We start from the raw sequence: 18,570 nt of genomic DNA on the forward strand, positions 1-18,570 counted from the left end.
GCACGTCATGTTTATAGTTATTGTTAAGAATGTTTTTTAGTGGCAATACAAATCATCTCTAAATCTTACTGAGTTCTATAAATAGCAACCACGAGTAATGACTTTCAGGTGGGCTGATCTGATGAATGTAAATAAAGACGGTAACCCAGAGACTCGTGTAGATAAACAGGCTATATTCAAGGATTATGGAATGTATGACTTCAACAAGGTTTGATTTTGCTACTAGAAGGATTTTAATCCTTTGATAAGGTCTATGACCCAGTTTCAAATTAAAATCTTAAAATTCGTTTGATCTAATTATTTTTTCGTACTCAGTTTCTCTCTTACAGGATTCTCAGTGGCACGGTTACTATGCCAACGAACATGAGACACACGATGATATTGAGGAATGTAAAAAGATGAACAAAGAGGTACAGTGAGAAATTAATGAAATAAAGTTAACAGCAACAGCAGACACATTTCTGTAGAAAGAATTCTGCAAAGTTTTTTTGACATCGACATGAAACTTATATAGTCTATATCACATTTTGTATTGTTTATCGACTTGAAGTTCTATAATTGATAAAACTAACAGTGTATAATAACTTCAGATTCTAGACAGTATTGGAGTGTTCCTGTTGTGCAGTATAAAAGAGGCTCAGCACCACAGGAACATGCTCGTGTTCTCCGTTCAGCACGACATTTCCTCCTTTACCAGGTTAGTAGTTAGTACTCTACCAACTCTAGTTAGTACTCTAGTTAGTACTCTACCAACTATTCTGTTATTTAAAAGCTTAGTCAGTTCGACTGATACGGATAGATAAATACGGATAAAGTCAATATTTCAAATTATTGTGTAAACTAACTCAGTTGTACATTTTGGCAACAATTTAAAATATTGAATTATTTATCCATACCATGCCACATGTCTCGTGATAGTTGTTTCTGTGACCCTTAGGAAGGGGCTAGACAAGCTGATAGACGACACGCATCAACCGCTGACCTGTTGGTTACAGTCCCAACGCTCTGCAGTTAGGTTGGTTATATTGTATTGTTATTGTTAATTAGGTTCAGGTTCTATGTTTACAGTTTTACTGGAACTAAAATATGGGAATTATTGCAAATTTATGTGATTTATGGCATGTATGATTGACAAACATCAAATCTACAAAATTTCGCACTGTCATGTTATATTATAAGATTAATCGAAGTTCTAAATTAAATAAAATACCAATGACCAAGCTTTACAGGGAGTGGTTCACAAAGAAGCCCAAAGTGAGACAGTTACTGTCCAAAGTGAAGTTCATCACAGCTCTCAGCTACTTCTTAGTCAGCATGAAGAAGTTCAGTATGGTACCAGACATCAGGTTATTAGTTGTTATTTAGAAAAATAAAATACTAAATAAATAAATTTAAAAAAATAAGGTATAGTAGTTAGTTATCGTTATTGATTATTTTCGAGGCTGTTTATTATTTAGTCTTGTAAATTCCTGAACTGGTGCCTTTTCATTTGAGTAGACTAGTCATAAAATGATCAGACAATAAACACAAAATTCTAACTAACTAACTGCACGATGTTAATTGAGATACAGTTCTAAGTTGAATGATTGATTATTAGCTGCGTATTATATATACACGGCATGTAAACAGGGATTGGCTAGTTAGAGGTGGTCCGTGTAGGCCTTACACTGTGCTTTCAGCAATACTCATATTATGTTATTCCTCAATTAACTTAGCCGTATAATTTCGTTCAACAAACCAGCTGCCAGGAGAAATATCTAACATACAAAAGATTACTAAAACCGCCCTTATTAACAGCTGCGTTGTAACCGTTACTAACCACCCAATTTGACAGTGCGTACCTGCCCTCCCTGACAACTGAACAAGTAAAGACAGAGGACACTCTCCCTCCCCTCATGTTGCACAGCGACAGTGTGACAAGTAACAAGCTGTTTGTAGACGATGATATGTACTGTCACGTGCACGGTGGTCTTGTTATAGGTGAGGGGTTACTGAGGGGTTACTGAGGGGTTATTAAGGGGTTACTGAGGGGTTATTGAGGGGTTACTGAGGGGTTACTGAGGGATTACTGAGGGGTTGCTGAGATGTTGCTGAGGGGTTACTGAGGGATTACTGAGGGGTTACTGAGGGGTTACTGAGGGGTTACTGAGGGGTTATTGAGGGGTTATTGAGGGGTTACTGAGGGGTTGCTGAGGAGTTACTGAGGGGTTATTGAGGGGTGACTGATGGGTTACTGATGGGTTACTGAGGGGTTACTGAGGGGTTGCTGAGGAGTTACTGAGGGGTTATTGAGGGGTTATTGAGGGGTCATTAAGGGGTTATTGACGGGTTATTGGGGGGTGACTGATGGGTTACTGATGGGTTACTGAGGGGTTACTGAGGGGTTGCTGAGGAGTTACTGAGGGGTTATTGAGGGGTTATTGAGGGGTTATTGACGGGTTATTGGGGGGTTACTGGGGGATTACTGAGGGGTTACTGAGGGGTTACTAAGGGGATATTATTTTACAGTACACAATTCTAGGGTTACTTTATTCATATTCTTCTCAGACAATATGTACACGGTATACCTTGTAATATTAATGTAGACACAAGATAATATCATACCAATCTGTAAGTGTAAAACAGATATAAACCTATATCTTCAGTATTCATAATCACCAAATTTCAACATTTCAACATTTCAACACCACTCAGGAAAGAACTGCGTTACTCTGAAGCCAGCTACAGAGAAGTTAGTTGAGAGCTACGAAAGTATCTGTGAGGTGGCAGTGCAGCAGAACCACAAGAAACTCAAGGGGAGTGGGGATGGGAACCTCTACCCTATGGCAGGTTGGGACTTTGGAGAATTAAGAGATGGTCGATGGAATAGTTTTAATTTCTGAGTTAACAATAGATGAGCACGCGTAACTAATACTATATTTATGACAACAGGAACTGTCTACTTGTACTTGATTCTAGGTCTCCTCAATCATTCTAGTGGCATGCACCAATTAAATCCCGTTTGTGTCGTATCATCTTCCTCCAGTGAAAACTAATTATATGTAGACCTGCTACAAATTACAATAACAACCCTGGCCTGGCTAACCCGGCCTTCATCAACCAAGCATCAAGGATCCTAAGAGTCCCAATAATCTACCCGTGTAACATCACGTGTAACATCACGGTAACATCACGTGTAACTGTTTAACATCACGTGTAACATCACGTGTAACATCACGGTAACATCACGTGTAACTGTTAAACATCACGTGTAACATCACGTGTAACATCACGGTAACATCACGTGTAACATCACGGTAACATCACGTGTAACATCACGTGTAACTGTTTAACATCACGTGTAACATCACGCGTAACATCACGTGTAACATCACGTGTAACATCACGTGTAACATCACGGTAACAAAGTATCATACCGATAAGCTGAAGACGGCAGGAAATCCCTACTAAAGTCCCACGGAAGATAATAAGGCACACTATCAGTAGGATAACTACCATCAATAGTAGGCAGCTGGCATGTGAGCGGGTTCTGATGGGACAGATAATCAGCTATATCACCTGCTAGCTCTGCAACTACATCAGGGTGGGTGTGTGCTATGTTATTCACCTCGTTAGGGTCCTCGAATATATCAAATAGCTGTATAATGGTGAAGTCTATAGAGGAAATGTTGAGAGGGTAGAACTTATAGAGACTGCACGCCGCACTGCTCTGCTGCGGTCCTACCAGCAGTTTATACTCCTGTTTTAAATACCCGGCTACCCTCTTAACCGGGTCAATATGCAACATGATCTGAGTACGGGGACACACCATATCTGTGTTATCAAACAACAGGTAGTCAGACTGGTCCACACTGTCCAACTCCGCAGGCATTTCCAGCCCTGTTGCCTCGGTGTACGCGTCCCAGCCCCCTGAGACAGCTATGAGGGTGTGGTACCAGTCCGACACGTGCACGTAGCAGTCAGTAGAGCCCCGGTGTTGGAGGATCTCCTCGTTTTCACTGTAGAGGAAACCAACTGTGCGGACCCCGCCCTCCCACAGGTGGGATTTGGAACCTTTGAGGGGGCCGTTTGAGGTGTACTTGCTTTTTGGGGCTCCGTTATCTGGGGGTTGGTGTTGGTAACAGATGTGGGTTTTTTGGAATCTTTGAAAATAATGCAAAATGTCGTAAGAAAATTAATAACTGAAGATCATACTCTGTCCTTCTGCTATAAACTATCTACTCGCTCCTTTTACCTATCTACTCACCAGAGTGATAAACAAGCAGAGTATTCTCCCACATTCCTGCATCCTTCAAATACTGAATAAAATCAGTTAACAACTCCTCCGCTGCCTTTAACATAGCCTGCATTGTACAGCGCGGAGAGTCCGTGCAGTCGAAAAACCTGATAATAATATGTGTTTACATGTTTTGTAGTGTGATGTGTCTAACTGAGCACTATCCTAACTATGGAATCCCTGAGAAGGGGGGGGGGGGGGGGGGGGTTTGATGACGTTATCAGGGGGGTGTGATGACGTCATCATAACAGTCTTTAATAGCATTCTCTTCTTAACTAACTTCTTGGGTGCATAGTAGTCCGAGTGTACGGATTGCATGGGAAGGTAAAGGAAAAGGGGCTGGTCAGGGTCATGTTCCTGCACGATGTGCCTCACTCGTTTGTTATAGAGGTAGAGCGAGTAGATACCCTTATCTTCTGTCAGTATGTCCCAGTTTAGACCCTCCTCATCACTGTATGAACACTCGTAGAAGTCGTAGTAACCACTGATCATGTGACTATTATATCCGATCTCTCCGTTTACGTAGCCGTATGCGGTGTCGAAGCCGCGCATGCACGGGAAACAGGACCAGCGGGCGTACCCCAAGTGCCATTTGCCGACCAAGTGGGTGGCGTAGCCGTTGTGGCGGATAACTTCAGGGAGGAGGAGCTCCTTTTCGTTTAGACATTCCTCTGTGTGGGGTGAGAATATGTCGTGCTGGATACCTGGTATAGTGGGAGTATTAATTAAATCTAGGTTCTTAATAATGTGTTAATGTATAAGATTATTTGGATACTTCGATGGTTTCCTATCGTTATCAATATCTTTAAACCTTATTCATTTTGTGCTGAACTCAAATTCTAGATGATGGGTTCAGCATTAGGTTAATAAGTTCAAATTTAATAAAACGTTAAACTAAAAATTTAATAAAACGTTAACTAAAAATGTAATATAACAACAGCTGTTTTACCTAGAGTTATAGGGTATTTACCAGTCATGATACTGGCACGTGTAGGAGTACACATCCAAGCTGAGTAGTGTCTGTTCATTATCAACCCTGACAGAGGAAATTTATTATTCATTGCGGTTATTATTTAAGCTTGACATTATCTGTATCATGCCTTTTAGTTTTGTCTCATTAAAATTAAAATTATTTGGCTTGTGTTCTCTACAATAGTTCTGGATACTAGAAGGGAGGTAAACCATATTTGCTTTGACACGTGACATTGATTCTGGGTTTTTATGGTCAATACTGGAAACTGACTGATCAATCACTGTCAGAGTGTCACGTGACAAACATAGTTCACCTCTCAACAACCAGTAATATTCAGATTTACAACACATCCAACAAAACATGTCCTGAGCTTGTCTGCATATAATGGTGCCGCAAGTGCCACATGTTTGATGTTAGTGCCGCAAGTGCCACATGTTAGAGCCGCAAGTGCCATATGTACATGTTAGTGCCGCAAGTGCCACATGTAAGTGCCGAAAGTACCACATGTTAGTGCCACAAGTGCCACATGTTAGTGCCACAAGTGTCGCATCATGTTAGAGCCGCAAAAGCCGCAGTGCTGCATTTACGTAATAAGGTTGGCTAACCTTTAGAAGCGAGACCATCCAACACGGGCGTTTTAATATCTGCCAGGTCAGGGTAGGTGTACCCCACATCCCCGTACCCCTGATCATCCATAACCACGTACAGAATGTGTGGTTTCTTCGCTGCTTTCTCTAACCATGGGAGGTATTCGTTCAGAGCGTCTAGCCATGAGGCATCTGCTTTCTTTGCTTTTGTCAGTGATGTTATTGTAAGTGTTAGGAGTAAGGCAAGGATGCAGTTTATTGTTCTGTTCATCACCAGTCTTTAGCTAGGTCCCCTGCAGGACCTTGAGGTGCTTCTTCCTTAAACCAATTGTTTAAAAACTTTTTAACACATGTGCTAGGAATGCTCGATGGAATGTAGAACTGAAAATACTATTTTCAAAATAGAACTGAAGGAAGGAAGGGCTTGCACTGCAATTAAAAGATTGTAATAGTGTTTCAGCTTGCTAGGCTCACATTGTCTATTATAGCTTTATAGTGTTTGCGGATTTATGTGGGAAACAGTATAACTTATATGATGCGTCATCATAACATCATATTTACTTCATGTCTCATTATCATCAATTATATTTTAAATTATATAATTCCCCATTGCTATGATCAAAGTAAATATCTTGAATGAATATTTACTAGCGAACTACTAACCAGGTGTTTGACTCCTTGACCCTTGTGCACCAACGTCCCTCGGGTTTGACATGAACCACAAACCTCTAACTGCCCGATACAGGGTCTTGGAGATAAACATATTTAATCTAATAATTTATAGTATAAATACAATCTAGTGTTTAAATTTATACATAATACCATGTTAGTATATTGCACACATAATTCACCAGTTTAAATATTATCACTTTCAGAGGTGGACGTAGATGGTAAAACCTACGCCATGATAGCAATCGAGCTGGAGAAACTCTACATTCAAACACCTAAATCCCCGCGATGGTAAGTCGTGTAAACTAGTGTGATGTCATTATTTATAATTGTTGTAACAGTATTGCAGGTACCGTGATCAGCTAAGTGCTGATGATTATTGTGATGCCAAAGTTTTATAATGGTAAAAACTAAAATTTTTCCGTTGGCATATTATTTGATAAATTGATAAAAAGTCTTCACCATTTCTATGGTATCGCCAATATTTGTAATGACATCATCACACCTCCATGATGACGTCATCACACCTTCATGATGACGTCATCACACCTCCATGATGGCGTCATCACACCACTCCGTTGCAGGTTACATCAGATAATAGACGGGGCTTCGCAGACTAAGAAGAGAGTGTTCCCAGTAAGTGAGACAAGACTTGTGGAACAGTTCAACAGACGCTTTGGGAATGTGAGTAACATTCTTAAACTAACATTCTTAAACTAAAATTGTTCACTAACAGTATAATATTTTCTTCATGATTTGTCAGTAAAAATAAAATGCGCAAGTTGTAAAAATGTCTAAAAAAATGTCTATACAATGTTCGCAATAATAAAACTTAAAAGTCTTAATATTGAGTATTTAATCTTGATAAATGTACAAACAAAAATCAAAAATGAACGATCTCCTCAAAATATCTCCCACTTTCAGCCCCAGAAAGTATCAACCTCACACCTAATGGTTGCAATACATCTGGGTCGTTCTGCAGTGTTCCAGCAGACAATGACGAAGAGCACAAAGACACGACTTAGTAAATGTGACGAGAAGAAGATGTCTATGATGCACTACGCTGCTATGAACGACTATCATAATCTCATTTGTAAGTTGTTTAGTATTTAATTAAGATTAAATCAGTTGAAAGGCCCCGAAATGATAAATGAAAATTTACTCTCTATATCATTATATTATGAGTATTCTTATGTGGCCCAACTGTGTCAAAAGTAAACATTCAAACATTTAACAAAATATATATAAAAGTTTCAATGATTGATCTCAGTTTCTGTAATGTTCTCGTAACAATCCCCGCACTCCCAGGTGACATGGTGCGCACGTGGGGGTGTGACGTGAACGTGCGGTGGGAGAGTGATGACCGGACCACATTCGGTCCTGCACCGCTCCACACTGCTGTACGACACGGGGCTATTGAATGTGTGTACTGTCTGTTGAGCTACCACGCTGATCTCAACCTGGTAGGGAGATGTGGTTTAGGAGTCTTGTATTTATTGTAGAAGAGTTTTTATATAGATCGGAGTTATTGCCCGCTTCTTTTAAAATAAGAATCATACTGTTTTTTCGAAATTATATTTAATAGCTAAACATTTTCAAATAATAATAATATAGTACTGTAATCTCACAAGCATCACAAGTTATCTGATAGCTATTGCTTTAAATTACTAATCACTTTTAATTGCTAACCAACATTATTAAACATTACCATAACCTTTAGTTACCAATTAGTTACTAATTTCTTTTAATGACTTAATTGCTAACCAACATTATTAAACATTACCATAACCTTTAGTTACCAATTAGTTACTAATTGCTTTTAATTACTTAATTACTAACCAACATTATTAAACATTACCTGTCAGGTAGATGATAAAGGTTGGTTACCTATCCACACAGCAGCCTACTACAACCAGCATCTCATCGTGGACATGTTACTCAGCAGGAAACCTAAACTTATTGACAAGCCGTCTTCTAATAGTGGTGAGTTGGACAGTTAATAGATTTAATTAATTAAGTTAATAGAATCTATTAACTTAATTAATTAAATCTGATGTAAGTTAATGTAAAGCTGATTTGGTTATTCTTTAATTTATGATTAAATCATGGATGGTGTTTATGCGATGGCTTCAATCGCACTGTTAATTAAATCGTACGTTGTGTCTCTAACCCTGAAAAGTAGAAAGATTAAAAAGAGTGTTGCAATCTCATAATGCTAGTCTCATTTTGAAATTACTACATATGACAATTTATTAGAGTCATAGACATAGTAAGTTTTTTTGTTACTTTATAGTTATACTCTTTTCATTAAAATTGTAAAACACTGACCTGAATGGAAGTACATATTTTAAAGATTTAAACTATTCTCAGTCTTTGTGCACAGATAACGCGACAATCATGTCTTATAAGACTAATAAGTGCCCCAGCAGCCTATAGCCTTATAAGTCATTATTGCTATGACGTTATCAATCAAGCCTATTAGATAACCCTATATAAAACACCTACATTAATTATATATATATTTTGCACGCACCTATTTTCTTACAGTGGGGCTTGTCACCTTCCCAACTACCATCTGATTTACACGTCATAGCAGTCTTAGAACCAATCAAAAGGAAGCGTCTTGAGCACGTGATTGTTGCTACTAAACCCTCTTCTACAGTTCCACTTGGTGAGATGTTTGCGTTCAGGACCGTCAATTGTGGACAGAACCCCGCTGCAGAGGGATTATTTAGACTCCTTGATTATTGTTTAAAAAACCTTAATCATTTGGCTTGGTCAGAGTTTTGTCGGCATGATACCGAAAAAACCAGTCCCATAACTCTAACCGTTTTCTTGATTAAGCCGCTCGGAAATTACACGCGAACGAACAAACACACATCTCGAGATTATTATAAGGATATTACCATGATATGGACTGTTAACCAATCAAACTTATGGTTTCTTAGTGCTATCTGACTTTTTGAGAAGAATTTGCTAAGATGAATGGCTCTCTGGATTCTTATCTCTGAATTCTACTCGTCCCCTCTCTCTAGGTAACTAATAACTATACCTAATTAGTAATTTCAAAAATGGGAAAATCATTTCTGTACTATCATACCTCTTGAATCCTAATTTCTAAAATCAAATGTTAGACTTACCACAAGCAGTTTTCTCTTCGTTTGCTGTTCCAGGAAGGCAAGATGTACAGGAACCAGCATTACCGGTACTGTAGGTCTCACCTTCACATTGTTGACAGATATCTATATCGTCAGAGCGGTACTTTCCCGCTGGGCAGGCACCTGAAATTATTGCTCTTGTCAATACTGCACAGTAATATTTATACTTTTTAACCAGGAATAAAGAATCCAAATATTTCTTAGTATAATTTCAAATTTTCAATATCGTTTCTGGCCTGTTATCAGGCAGACATGATAAAATATACTAACTGCACAGAGGCTCTGCAGAGAAGGTAAATATCTGGAACTGATCACAGGTCACTTTTTTATCCCCACTCCGTTCATATCCAGGCTCACATCTGATAATCAGGGTTGCTCCTTTAGTTATTGGGAATACAGATTCTGGTGTGGGAACCATGTTGGTGGTGCTCCATGTTGGAGTAACGCCATCACAAACCGCAGCTAGAACAAATAGGAAATTAGAAGAAACAAATAATTCATTATTCAGTCTTGTTAAAGGTGAAACTTGCGATCAAATAGGTATTGACTGCGACTGCTTGGAAGCAAGTTCAGGATTTAGGTCTTGAAGAAAAGCTTTTAATCCCTCAACTTGTGTCCCGGTTTTAACTCTAAACACTTACTACACTGCGGAGGATCATTTTCGTAGGTGAACTCTGTGTTCATCTCACACGTGACCGTCGTATCACCACTCATCTGATATCCCCTCTCGCATTTTAGGTCCAGGACTGTTCCTTTAAAAACTGGCAGCTTCTTTCCCGCAGGTACTAACATGTTCCTCCAAGTTTGCTTGAAGTTATGGCACTGTTCAACTGAAGAGGAATGATATGTTAAAGTGTAAATTTGTGAGGAATAATTACTATGGACTTCCCATAGTAAAAGTACTTAAAATAATCAAATTATGTTTAATATTACTTAGAGTAAGTCTGCTAATGAGTCTACCGAAACTCCGATAAAACTAATTTAGAATTTTCAAAAGAGAAAAAATATATTTAAAGATACGAACGTACCACACAGTGGTTCTACTACAGCAGTAAACTCAGTATCTGTTACACATGTAACTGTATCATCTCCCTTTAGTCCATACCCCTGCTCACAGCTGAGACTCAACTCTGTTCCTTGTATCACAGGAAACATTGTTGTTGTTATCATGTTGGTCCATGTTGCTTTAAAGCCGGTGCACTGTTCTGAAAGTTACATTTTATTTGGTAATGATGGTAAATTTTAAAGATATATCTGGAAAAATCATCAAATTCAAAGAAAATCAACTATGTTAAGGTAAAATAGTGACTCATTCAAATGATTCAAATAATTTTATTCCCTATCACTAAAACGTTTAGGTTTCACAAGACTAGTGTTAGCTGCATTATTTCATTAAAATATCAATAAAACTTACTCTCGCTAGTAGTACACGTAGGCTCACTGGAAAATGCGCATTCTGAAACTGTTTTCTTCTGTTAGTTTTCATCTGAATTATACTCTAGCCCAGAGATATCAATAACATATACATTTAAATCTGTTAATAGTTCAAAGTAACATTTTTTGAGATTTACTCGTTTGATTCATTGTCGTAAAAGTTAAATTATTTAACAAATTTCAATAAGTTTTGTAAGGCATCTGACATGCAAATATTAATTAATTATCAGCAATTATTAAACACGCACCTTGAGCCGGCAAGAAGAAGTCAGACGCTGTGTCAGAAATGAACTTTATTCTTTTTATATCTTTACCCCAATAGTTCTTCCAGTTTGCCTTGTGACTAGAACATATGGAGTCTGACAGCTGGAGGTGTAGAATCTCCGTGTTGTCGCAGTGAATAATCACTCGGACAGGTTGTGAGAGTTTGGTTATTTTCCAAACCCTATCGTCATTATCACTCGCTGGGAGGCTGACAGGAAATTCTTCAGCGGAATTGCGACAAAACCTAATGTAATACTTTGGTACCGTGGCCAGATGAATGGAGATGCGTCCTATCTGTTTGGAATCAAAGGAGAAAGTTTGGAAATAGACTGCATGCCTACTTCCTATTGCACTGTCAGTCTTAATTCTGAGAGGAGAGTTTTCTAGGTCGTACTCAATTAATTTGTTCTTTTCCACTGTTTGCCAGTCTGAAATAAAATTTTGTTACACTTAGCTTTTAGTCTTTTTTGTTTTTTGACTGGACATAACATCATCTAACTGAAGATTCGTGGAGCATGCTAGGTAAGTTGTTTTTGTGAAACTATGGCAAAAGGTTTGCACAAGACGTGTTCATGTAATGCCGTATTGAAACTTTAAAATTTCGCCATAGAATGCGAATGTTGAATACTCAGTACTGCATACTCACAACATGTAGGTTCCAATGAAAATGTGTACTCAGTGTCTTTAACACAGATCACTGTCTTATCCCCCTCTATCTCCTCTCCTCCTCTACAACTCAGTGTTAGCACTGTTCCTTCAACAATAGGGAAATCCTGGTCTGACAGCACGTTATTCCAGTTTGCGTTGAGACCAGTGCACTCTGTGAATTAATCAAATTGAATTTTGATGCTCCGATAAGTAAAATTTGACCGACAGAAATGTTTAGATGTGTACGTGTAGACCTAGTACATAAGTTTAGCCAATACCCAGGTGACAAATTAAATAATTTGTCAGCCATAATATGTACAAGATATCCAACCATTGATAATAAATATTTCATTATTCACCTGGGGGATGCTGATAGAAGTCAGATGCTGTGTCTCCGTGGAAATTTATCTTCTTCATCTCTTTATCCCAGTAAGTCATCCAGCTGGTGCTGTGACTTGTACATGTTTCTTCTGAGAACTTGAAGTTTAGGATTTCCTTGTCGTTGCAATCAATAGTTATTCCGATAGGATTAGAAGTTTTGGTTATTCTCCAGACCCTGTTATCGTCTTCTGGGAGGCTGGTAGTGAGTTCTGTCCAGGAGGTGCGACAGTTATCGATGGAATACCTTGGTTTGGTCATCAGATGAATTTGGATTCGGCCTGCTGATAACTGATCGCCCGAAGAGTAAACGTAAACCGCGATTCGATTTTTAGATCCTATTGAACTGTCAGTTTTGATTCTTAGAGGAAAATTTTCTAGATCGTAATCGATCTTTGTGTTGGTAGACACCACTGGTTTCCAATCTGAAATAGTTGAGTGTTGACATGATAAAGTAATTACTTTTATGACTGTTTACAATGTAATGACTGTATTCTCTTAATATGACACGTATAAAGGAGTTGCAGCCTTGATTGACCAGTTACAACTACGGATATTAAGGGTACAAAACCCGGTGTCCATGAAAACACCTCCATCTAACACATCTCGGACTATATAACAATCAAAAAGCTGGAAATACTCCAATCTAGCGTAAAAGTACTTTTCAGCACAGCAAAAGCTTTTATCTCTCTAATTTATTTAATTTCGCTACTCACAGCATGTAGGTTCCTCAGTATACTGGTACTCAGTGTCTTTAACACAGATCACTGTTTTATCCCCCTCTATCTCCTCTCCTCCTCTACAACTCAGTGTTAGCACTGTTCCTTCAACAATGGGGAAATCCTGGTCTGACAGCACGTTGTACCAGTTTGCGTCGAGACCAGTGCACTCTGTGAATGAATTATTTTTACAGCCACTCTGTTTAATTGGGAAAACTCTCTTTCTGCATTATTCGATCTTAGCATCCACACATAAATTAAATAATTTACAGCCTTATTAATTGAAAAACGTAAAACAAACTTGATAACTTGGATCATTTTGGTCATATAATGTGGCTCGTGGTTCACATGTCAGGCTAATCATCACATATAATAATAATATGGTGCAAAGATAGCCAACCGTATAATGTAAATATTTTATTATTAATATTAACCTGGTGGATGCTGATAGAAGTCAGATGCTGTGTCTCCTTGGAAATTTATCTTCTTCATTTCTTTACCCCAGAAATTCATCCAATTATTTGTATGACTTGTACATGTTGTCTCTGAAAACTGGATGTTCAGAATTTCTGTGTTGTTGCAGTGAATTGTTAGCCCAACTGGTTGCGAGGTTTTGGTTATTTTCCAATCTCTATTATTGTTTTCTGGGAGGTTTGGAGGAAATTCTGTCCAGGATTGACGGCAATTTTTGATCCAATATTGGGGTTTGGCATTCAGTCGAATCTGGATTTGTCCTAAAATTCCAGCACTTGAGGAGTAGAGCGAGACAATCATGTTCTTCCTACTTCCTATTGAACTGACAGTTTTTATTCTCAGAGGAGAGTTTTCAAAGTCGTAATCGATCTTTACGTTGGCGCGTACTGGTATCCAGTCTGGAAAAATTTAGTTTATATCACGTCATAGCTTTTGTAAATCTAATTTCTCTGGTTTTCATCTCATGATGCCATGTTAAATTATAGTTATTGGTTCACAATTATTAATTCATATGACAATTTGAAATTTTCAAATTTCACTACTCACAACATGTAGGTTCCTCTGTATACTGGTACTCAGTGTCTTTAACACAGATCACTGTCTTGTCCCCCTTTATCTCCTCTCCTCCTCTACAACTCAGTGTTAGCACTGTTCCTTCAACAATAGGGAAATCCTGGTCTGACAGCACGTTATTCCAGTTTGCGTTGAGACCAGTGCACTCTGTGAAATTGAAAAGCGTAAAACAACGTTGATAACTTTCATCATTTTGGTTATACTTATAGGTGGCTCCGTGATTCAGACGAGCAGATGGCAGGCTAAGCATAAATGGTGCAAAAGGTAGCCAACCTTATAATATAAAGCTGAGTAAGTATATCGATTCATTATCGCTATGTATCATTTAATTTTAGAAGTATGAAGACCTTAATATAGTCTTCCGTAAGGGCTGAAATCACCTTCGGATTGCAGGTTGCATGTCTAGGTTTTTTCTGTTATGTCGAGGGGGAAAAGGTGCAGGAGACCACCTACTTCACGATGGCATCTGATACAATACAATACAATATAACGATTTCATTATTAACCTGGTGGATGCTGATAGAAGTCAGATGCAGTGTCTCCGGAGAAATGTATCTTCTTCATCTCTTTACCCCAGAAATTCATCCAGGTATTTCTATGAGTTGTACATGTTGTCTCTGAAAACTGGATGTTCAGAATTTCCGTGTTGTTGCACTGGACAGTTATCCCAGCTGGTTGCGAAGTTTTGGTTAAAGTCCAAACCTTGTTATCGTCTGCTGGAAGGGTAGTAGTGAATTTTGTCCAGGATTGTTGGCATTTCCCGATGTAATACTTTGGTTCGTTCAGCAGATGAATTGCGATTTGTCCTAAGTTATTACCACTTGAGGCATAAAACCAGACATACACTTTATCGTTGCTTCCTATTAAACTGTCCGTTTTTATTCTCAGAGGAGAGTTTTCAAAGTCGTAATCGATCTTCACGTTGACGCGTACTGGTAGCCAGTCTGGAAAAATTTAGTTTAACACGTCATAGCTTTTGTAAATCTAATTTCTCTGGTTTTATCTCATGACGCCATGTTAAATAGTTATTGGTTCACAATTATTAATTCATATGACAATATGAAATTTTCAAATTTCACTACTCACAACATGTAGGTTCCTCAGTATACTGGTACTCAGTGTCTTTAACACAGATCACTGTTTTATCCCCCTCTATCTCCTCTCCTCCTCTACAACTCAGTGTCAGCACTGTTCCTTCAACAATGGAGAAATCCTGGTCTAACAGCACGTTGTACCAATTTGCGTTGAGGCCAGTGCACTCTGTGGATGAATTATTTTTACAGCCACTCCGTTTAATTGGGAAAATTCTCTTTCTGCATTATTCGATCTTAGCATCCACACATAAATTAAATAATTTACAGCCTTATTCATTGATGAAAATATTGCCAAGAATTTACCTGTCGGATGATAGTAGTAGTCGTATTCTCTGAAATAGGAGTTGAACTGTATTTTCTTAGCCTTTCTGCTCCAGATCTCACTCCATTTGTTTTGGTTGGTGCAGATGGTGTCAGACAGCTGGATCTTCAATATCTCATGTTCGTTACAGTGGACGATCATTCCTGGTTCCGGGGTCTTTGTTATCTTCCAGATTTTCCTGCCGTCTGCTAGAAGATTTGAGGGGAGGCTTGTGGGAGCGTCAGTATAAGAATTGTCGCAATCAGTTAGGTAGTACTTCAGAGTGGTGTCCAGCTTAATTCTGAGTCCTCCTGCTGCTTGGTTGTTCAGTGCAAAGAAAGTTAACTTCACTTCATCTCCACTTTCAAAGGGACTGTCTGTCCTGATCTTTAGTGGGGAGTTTTGTAGATCGTAGTCAATCTTCCCAGTTTTCATCTCTCTCCAGTCTGTAAATTTGGATCTTAAGATATGATCGTACTATCATGAAAGGCACAGCAAAATATTTTGTATCAACATAGAGTCACACAAAGTTTCAACGCTGTCATGAGCCAAGGTCAAAAGGAAATCGCGGCACGTGCAGAATCGCGATTTTCCCATTCTCCGTGTCAAATCGTGATTTTTGACGTTTGCCGCGACAAATCGCGATTTTCTCAGATCCTCGCGACAAATCGCTATTTTTCGCAATAAATTATGCATTTTTCTTGTTGCGGCGCCTCGATTTTTGGCCTAAGTAATCGTGATTTTCTTTTGTCCTTTAAAAAGTTCATGCTAGCATATAAATCTCTGTCAAAAAAGTGATTCATGCTAGCAGTGACGATCAAACGACTTTTATTATAAGATTCTACCTGGTTCTGCAGCAGAAGTTCCACTGAATAACAGCATCACAAACATGAACTTGAAAAAGCTCTTCACCATTGTGTTGTAAACTTTTATCCTCTCGAGAGCAGAGGGACGGTGTTTACCGTCCATCTTACTATACTAATGATTAGCGTTTATAAATGAATATAATTGTTAGATATAATATTTAATAATGAGAACAAGTGGTGTGGTGACAGAAAGCAATTGTGGATTCGGCATCGACTCTGCTACTTGAATAAATTGTTAAATTGTAATGGGATAACTAGCAAATTACTGACATCTTGGAATTTAAACCAATAATATGCAGCGCCGAACTGTTCAAGATTTTGTGCCGCTGCTTTCTTACAGATTATTTGTCATTATATCACTATTTCACTATTCGAACATGATAAAGGAAACTACCTTGAACTCCCATAAAGTATGAATGCTAACATACCAAGGGTCCTTAAGCTTCATATAAAGGACAAAGGTACGTGCAATCAGATAACAGAAATGTAGTTTAACCACAAATTAAACGGGCAATACGCAAACAATGTATTTATCATGACATTATTCACAAAGCAACATACAGGGAAAGGGACTAGAACATGAAAAACAGTCAGTGTGATGATAAACGTATAAACTTTAAACAAATGACAAAGAAAACAAACTGAACCGCTCTATTTCTCCTCACTGGATACTGGTCTACACTCTACATTAATCATCTTGTGAACTCAATGTTATTGCCATGTTGTTAGCAACTGCTCTGTCTTTATGGTTGATAATATATATAATGTACTGACTCAAAGATCTACATCAAATTGTGTAGATGAAATTTTATCATTAGCTGTTATAACAGCTAATGATATGTCATAAATAATATTATCTACTAATCTACTTTCACCTTATACAAAATTAAACAATGAAACAAAATGTTAATATCGACAAAAAGACAAATAATATTATGACGTGTAAGATGTTTGGAAGCCTTTTGTGCTCACATGACCATGGATCACTGTTAAAGTCGATACATAACTGCCATCTATAATAATTTGCTCGTGTAGAAAGTTGGACATCTTTCCTTCGAAATTTCGTGAAATTGAGCCCAATGTTGGCTAAATCAGTAAGGTTCCGAGAACTTTATTTTTCTTTTTTAGCTCACTGATGAACCATTACTTACTTGCACTACTTGGACTGTGTCAAACTACAGTCCAAGTAGCGTACTAGAGTCCGACAGAGTCGAACTGTAGGGTTTGTCAAACTTCAGTGAGTCAGTGCGTGTACCCTTGGCTAAGAGTACGGGTAATAGGCCCACGACTTGGTATCTTACCAGTACGTGTATTCCAACAGAAAGCAAAAGGCCGGTAAATCGTGGAGCCCACAAGAACAACATCCTTAGTACAGTTGAGCACGCATTATGTTAATAATTCAGTAAGCCAAGGCATACTAACTACATCTTAGAGAGTATGCCTTGGTGGCAAAGTGGGGTAATTGCATTGTTTTCGGGACAGTATGAGTACGATTAACTCTGGTCTCTGAGGGCACGGTGAGAAGGCTCATTTTCCAGCCGTGCCACAAGTAAGATAGACGATTAACTCTGAGTCTTGTGGCATGGCTGGATAATGAGTGACGTATTTCCTGGGGAAGAACTTAATGGCCTGCACAGGAAATTGTAGACTGTTTATGGAGGGATTTTGTGTTTCCTGGAAATCTACACTATCATACTCCTGGAAAAATTGTACAACGTTAATCTCGGAAGCTACGAGCCACTGATCTCGGTATGGGGTCGAAGGGGACGAAGATGACAAAGGGACAAAGATGACAAAGGCGACAAAGGGGTCTAAGGGGTCTGACCCTCATGAATATTGGACGATTATTCAGTATATAATTGAGAAGATTGTTCTCACAGCTTAACATATGGCGGGAACATGGTAGCATTTGTACTGTGTAGAGCAGTTGCTCTCCACGTTAGTACATCTCCATTTAAGAGGGTGACCTGTTTAAGAGGTCACCCTGTAATGGCTGTAATGAAGTATCGCTGCTTCTCAATGAGATTAGGGGTTGTTCACATTTTACGTAATTAGCCAAGGGGGGAGGGGTTTCCAAATGAGTACGCTAGTGTAATTTTGGCAAAAGTCAGTACCCATACGTTGGCCTTAATAGCTCAGTCACATTCACTGAGTGC

The 18,570-nt window shown here is 38.6% G+C and overlaps 3 protein-coding genes across 5 annotated transcripts in view; 1 reads left to right on the plus strand and 2 right to left on the minus strand.

The window, feature by feature from the left end:
* LOC134825208 (ankyrin and armadillo repeat-containing protein-like) overlaps positions 1–18,570 on the plus strand; it is a 41,625-nt gene that overhangs the window by 2,466 nt on the left and 20,589 nt on the right. The window contains exons 5-16 of the mRNA XM_063837359.1: positions 109–208; positions 330–410; positions 591–697; positions 938–1,015; positions 1,230–1,346; positions 1,835–1,980; positions 2,695–2,829; positions 6,712–6,796; positions 7,090–7,189; positions 7,430–7,598; positions 7,814–7,968; positions 8,371–8,488. Coding sequence (XP_063693429.1) covers positions 109–208; positions 330–410; positions 591–697; positions 938–1,015; positions 1,230–1,346; positions 1,835–1,980; positions 2,695–2,829; positions 6,712–6,796; positions 7,090–7,189; positions 7,430–7,598; positions 7,814–7,968; positions 8,371–8,488 — 1,391 coding nt within the window. The remainder of the gene's footprint in view (positions 1–108; positions 209–329; positions 411–590; positions 698–937; positions 1,016–1,229; positions 1,347–1,834; positions 1,981–2,694; positions 2,830–6,711; positions 6,797–7,089; positions 7,190–7,429; positions 7,599–7,813; positions 7,969–8,370; positions 8,489–18,570) is intronic.
* Positions 3,395–5,945, minus strand: LOC134825393 (arylsulfatase J-like). The gene is made up of 5 exons (XM_063837570.1): positions 5,855–5,945; positions 5,226–5,312; positions 4,557–4,980; positions 4,247–4,383; positions 3,395–4,101 (listed from the first exon to the last, which is right to left on the minus strand). Exons 1-5 carry the CDS (start codon positions 5,943–5,945, stop codon positions 3,395–3,397), a joined length of 1,446 nt encoding a protein of 481 aa, XP_063693640.1.
* LOC134825211 (uncharacterized) lies at positions 8,987–16,585 on the minus strand. 3 transcript variants are annotated; one of them, XM_063837362.1, is made up of 13 exons: positions 14,660–14,730; positions 14,127–14,300; positions 13,541–13,978; positions 13,104–13,277; positions 12,369–12,812; positions 12,008–12,181; positions 11,346–11,789; positions 11,078–11,125; positions 10,692–10,868; positions 10,305–10,493; positions 9,934–10,125; positions 9,646–9,786; positions 8,987–9,221 (listed from the first exon to the last, which is right to left on the minus strand). In XM_063837362.1, exons 1-13 carry the CDS (start codon positions 14,715–14,717, stop codon positions 9,016–9,018), a joined length of 2,859 nt encoding a protein of 952 aa, XP_063693432.1. In that variant the 5' UTR covers positions 14,718–14,730; the 3' UTR covers positions 8,987–9,015. The 3 variants fall into 3 exon arrangements, with proteins under 3 accessions (XP_063693432.1, XP_063693433.1, XP_063693434.1); XM_063837363.1 differs by lacking the exons at positions 13,541–13,978; positions 14,127–14,300; positions 14,660–14,730 and adding exons at positions 15,551–15,994; positions 16,394–16,585; XM_063837364.1 differs by lacking the exon at positions 9,934–10,125.

The sequence above is a fragment of the Bolinopsis microptera genome, chromosome 13, assembly GCF_026151205.1.
Source record: "Bolinopsis microptera isolate Bmic1 chromosome 13, MBARI_Bmic_1.0, whole genome shotgun sequence".
Taxonomy (NCBI): domain Eukaryota; kingdom Metazoa; phylum Ctenophora; class Tentaculata; order Lobata; family Bolinopsidae; genus Bolinopsis; species Bolinopsis microptera.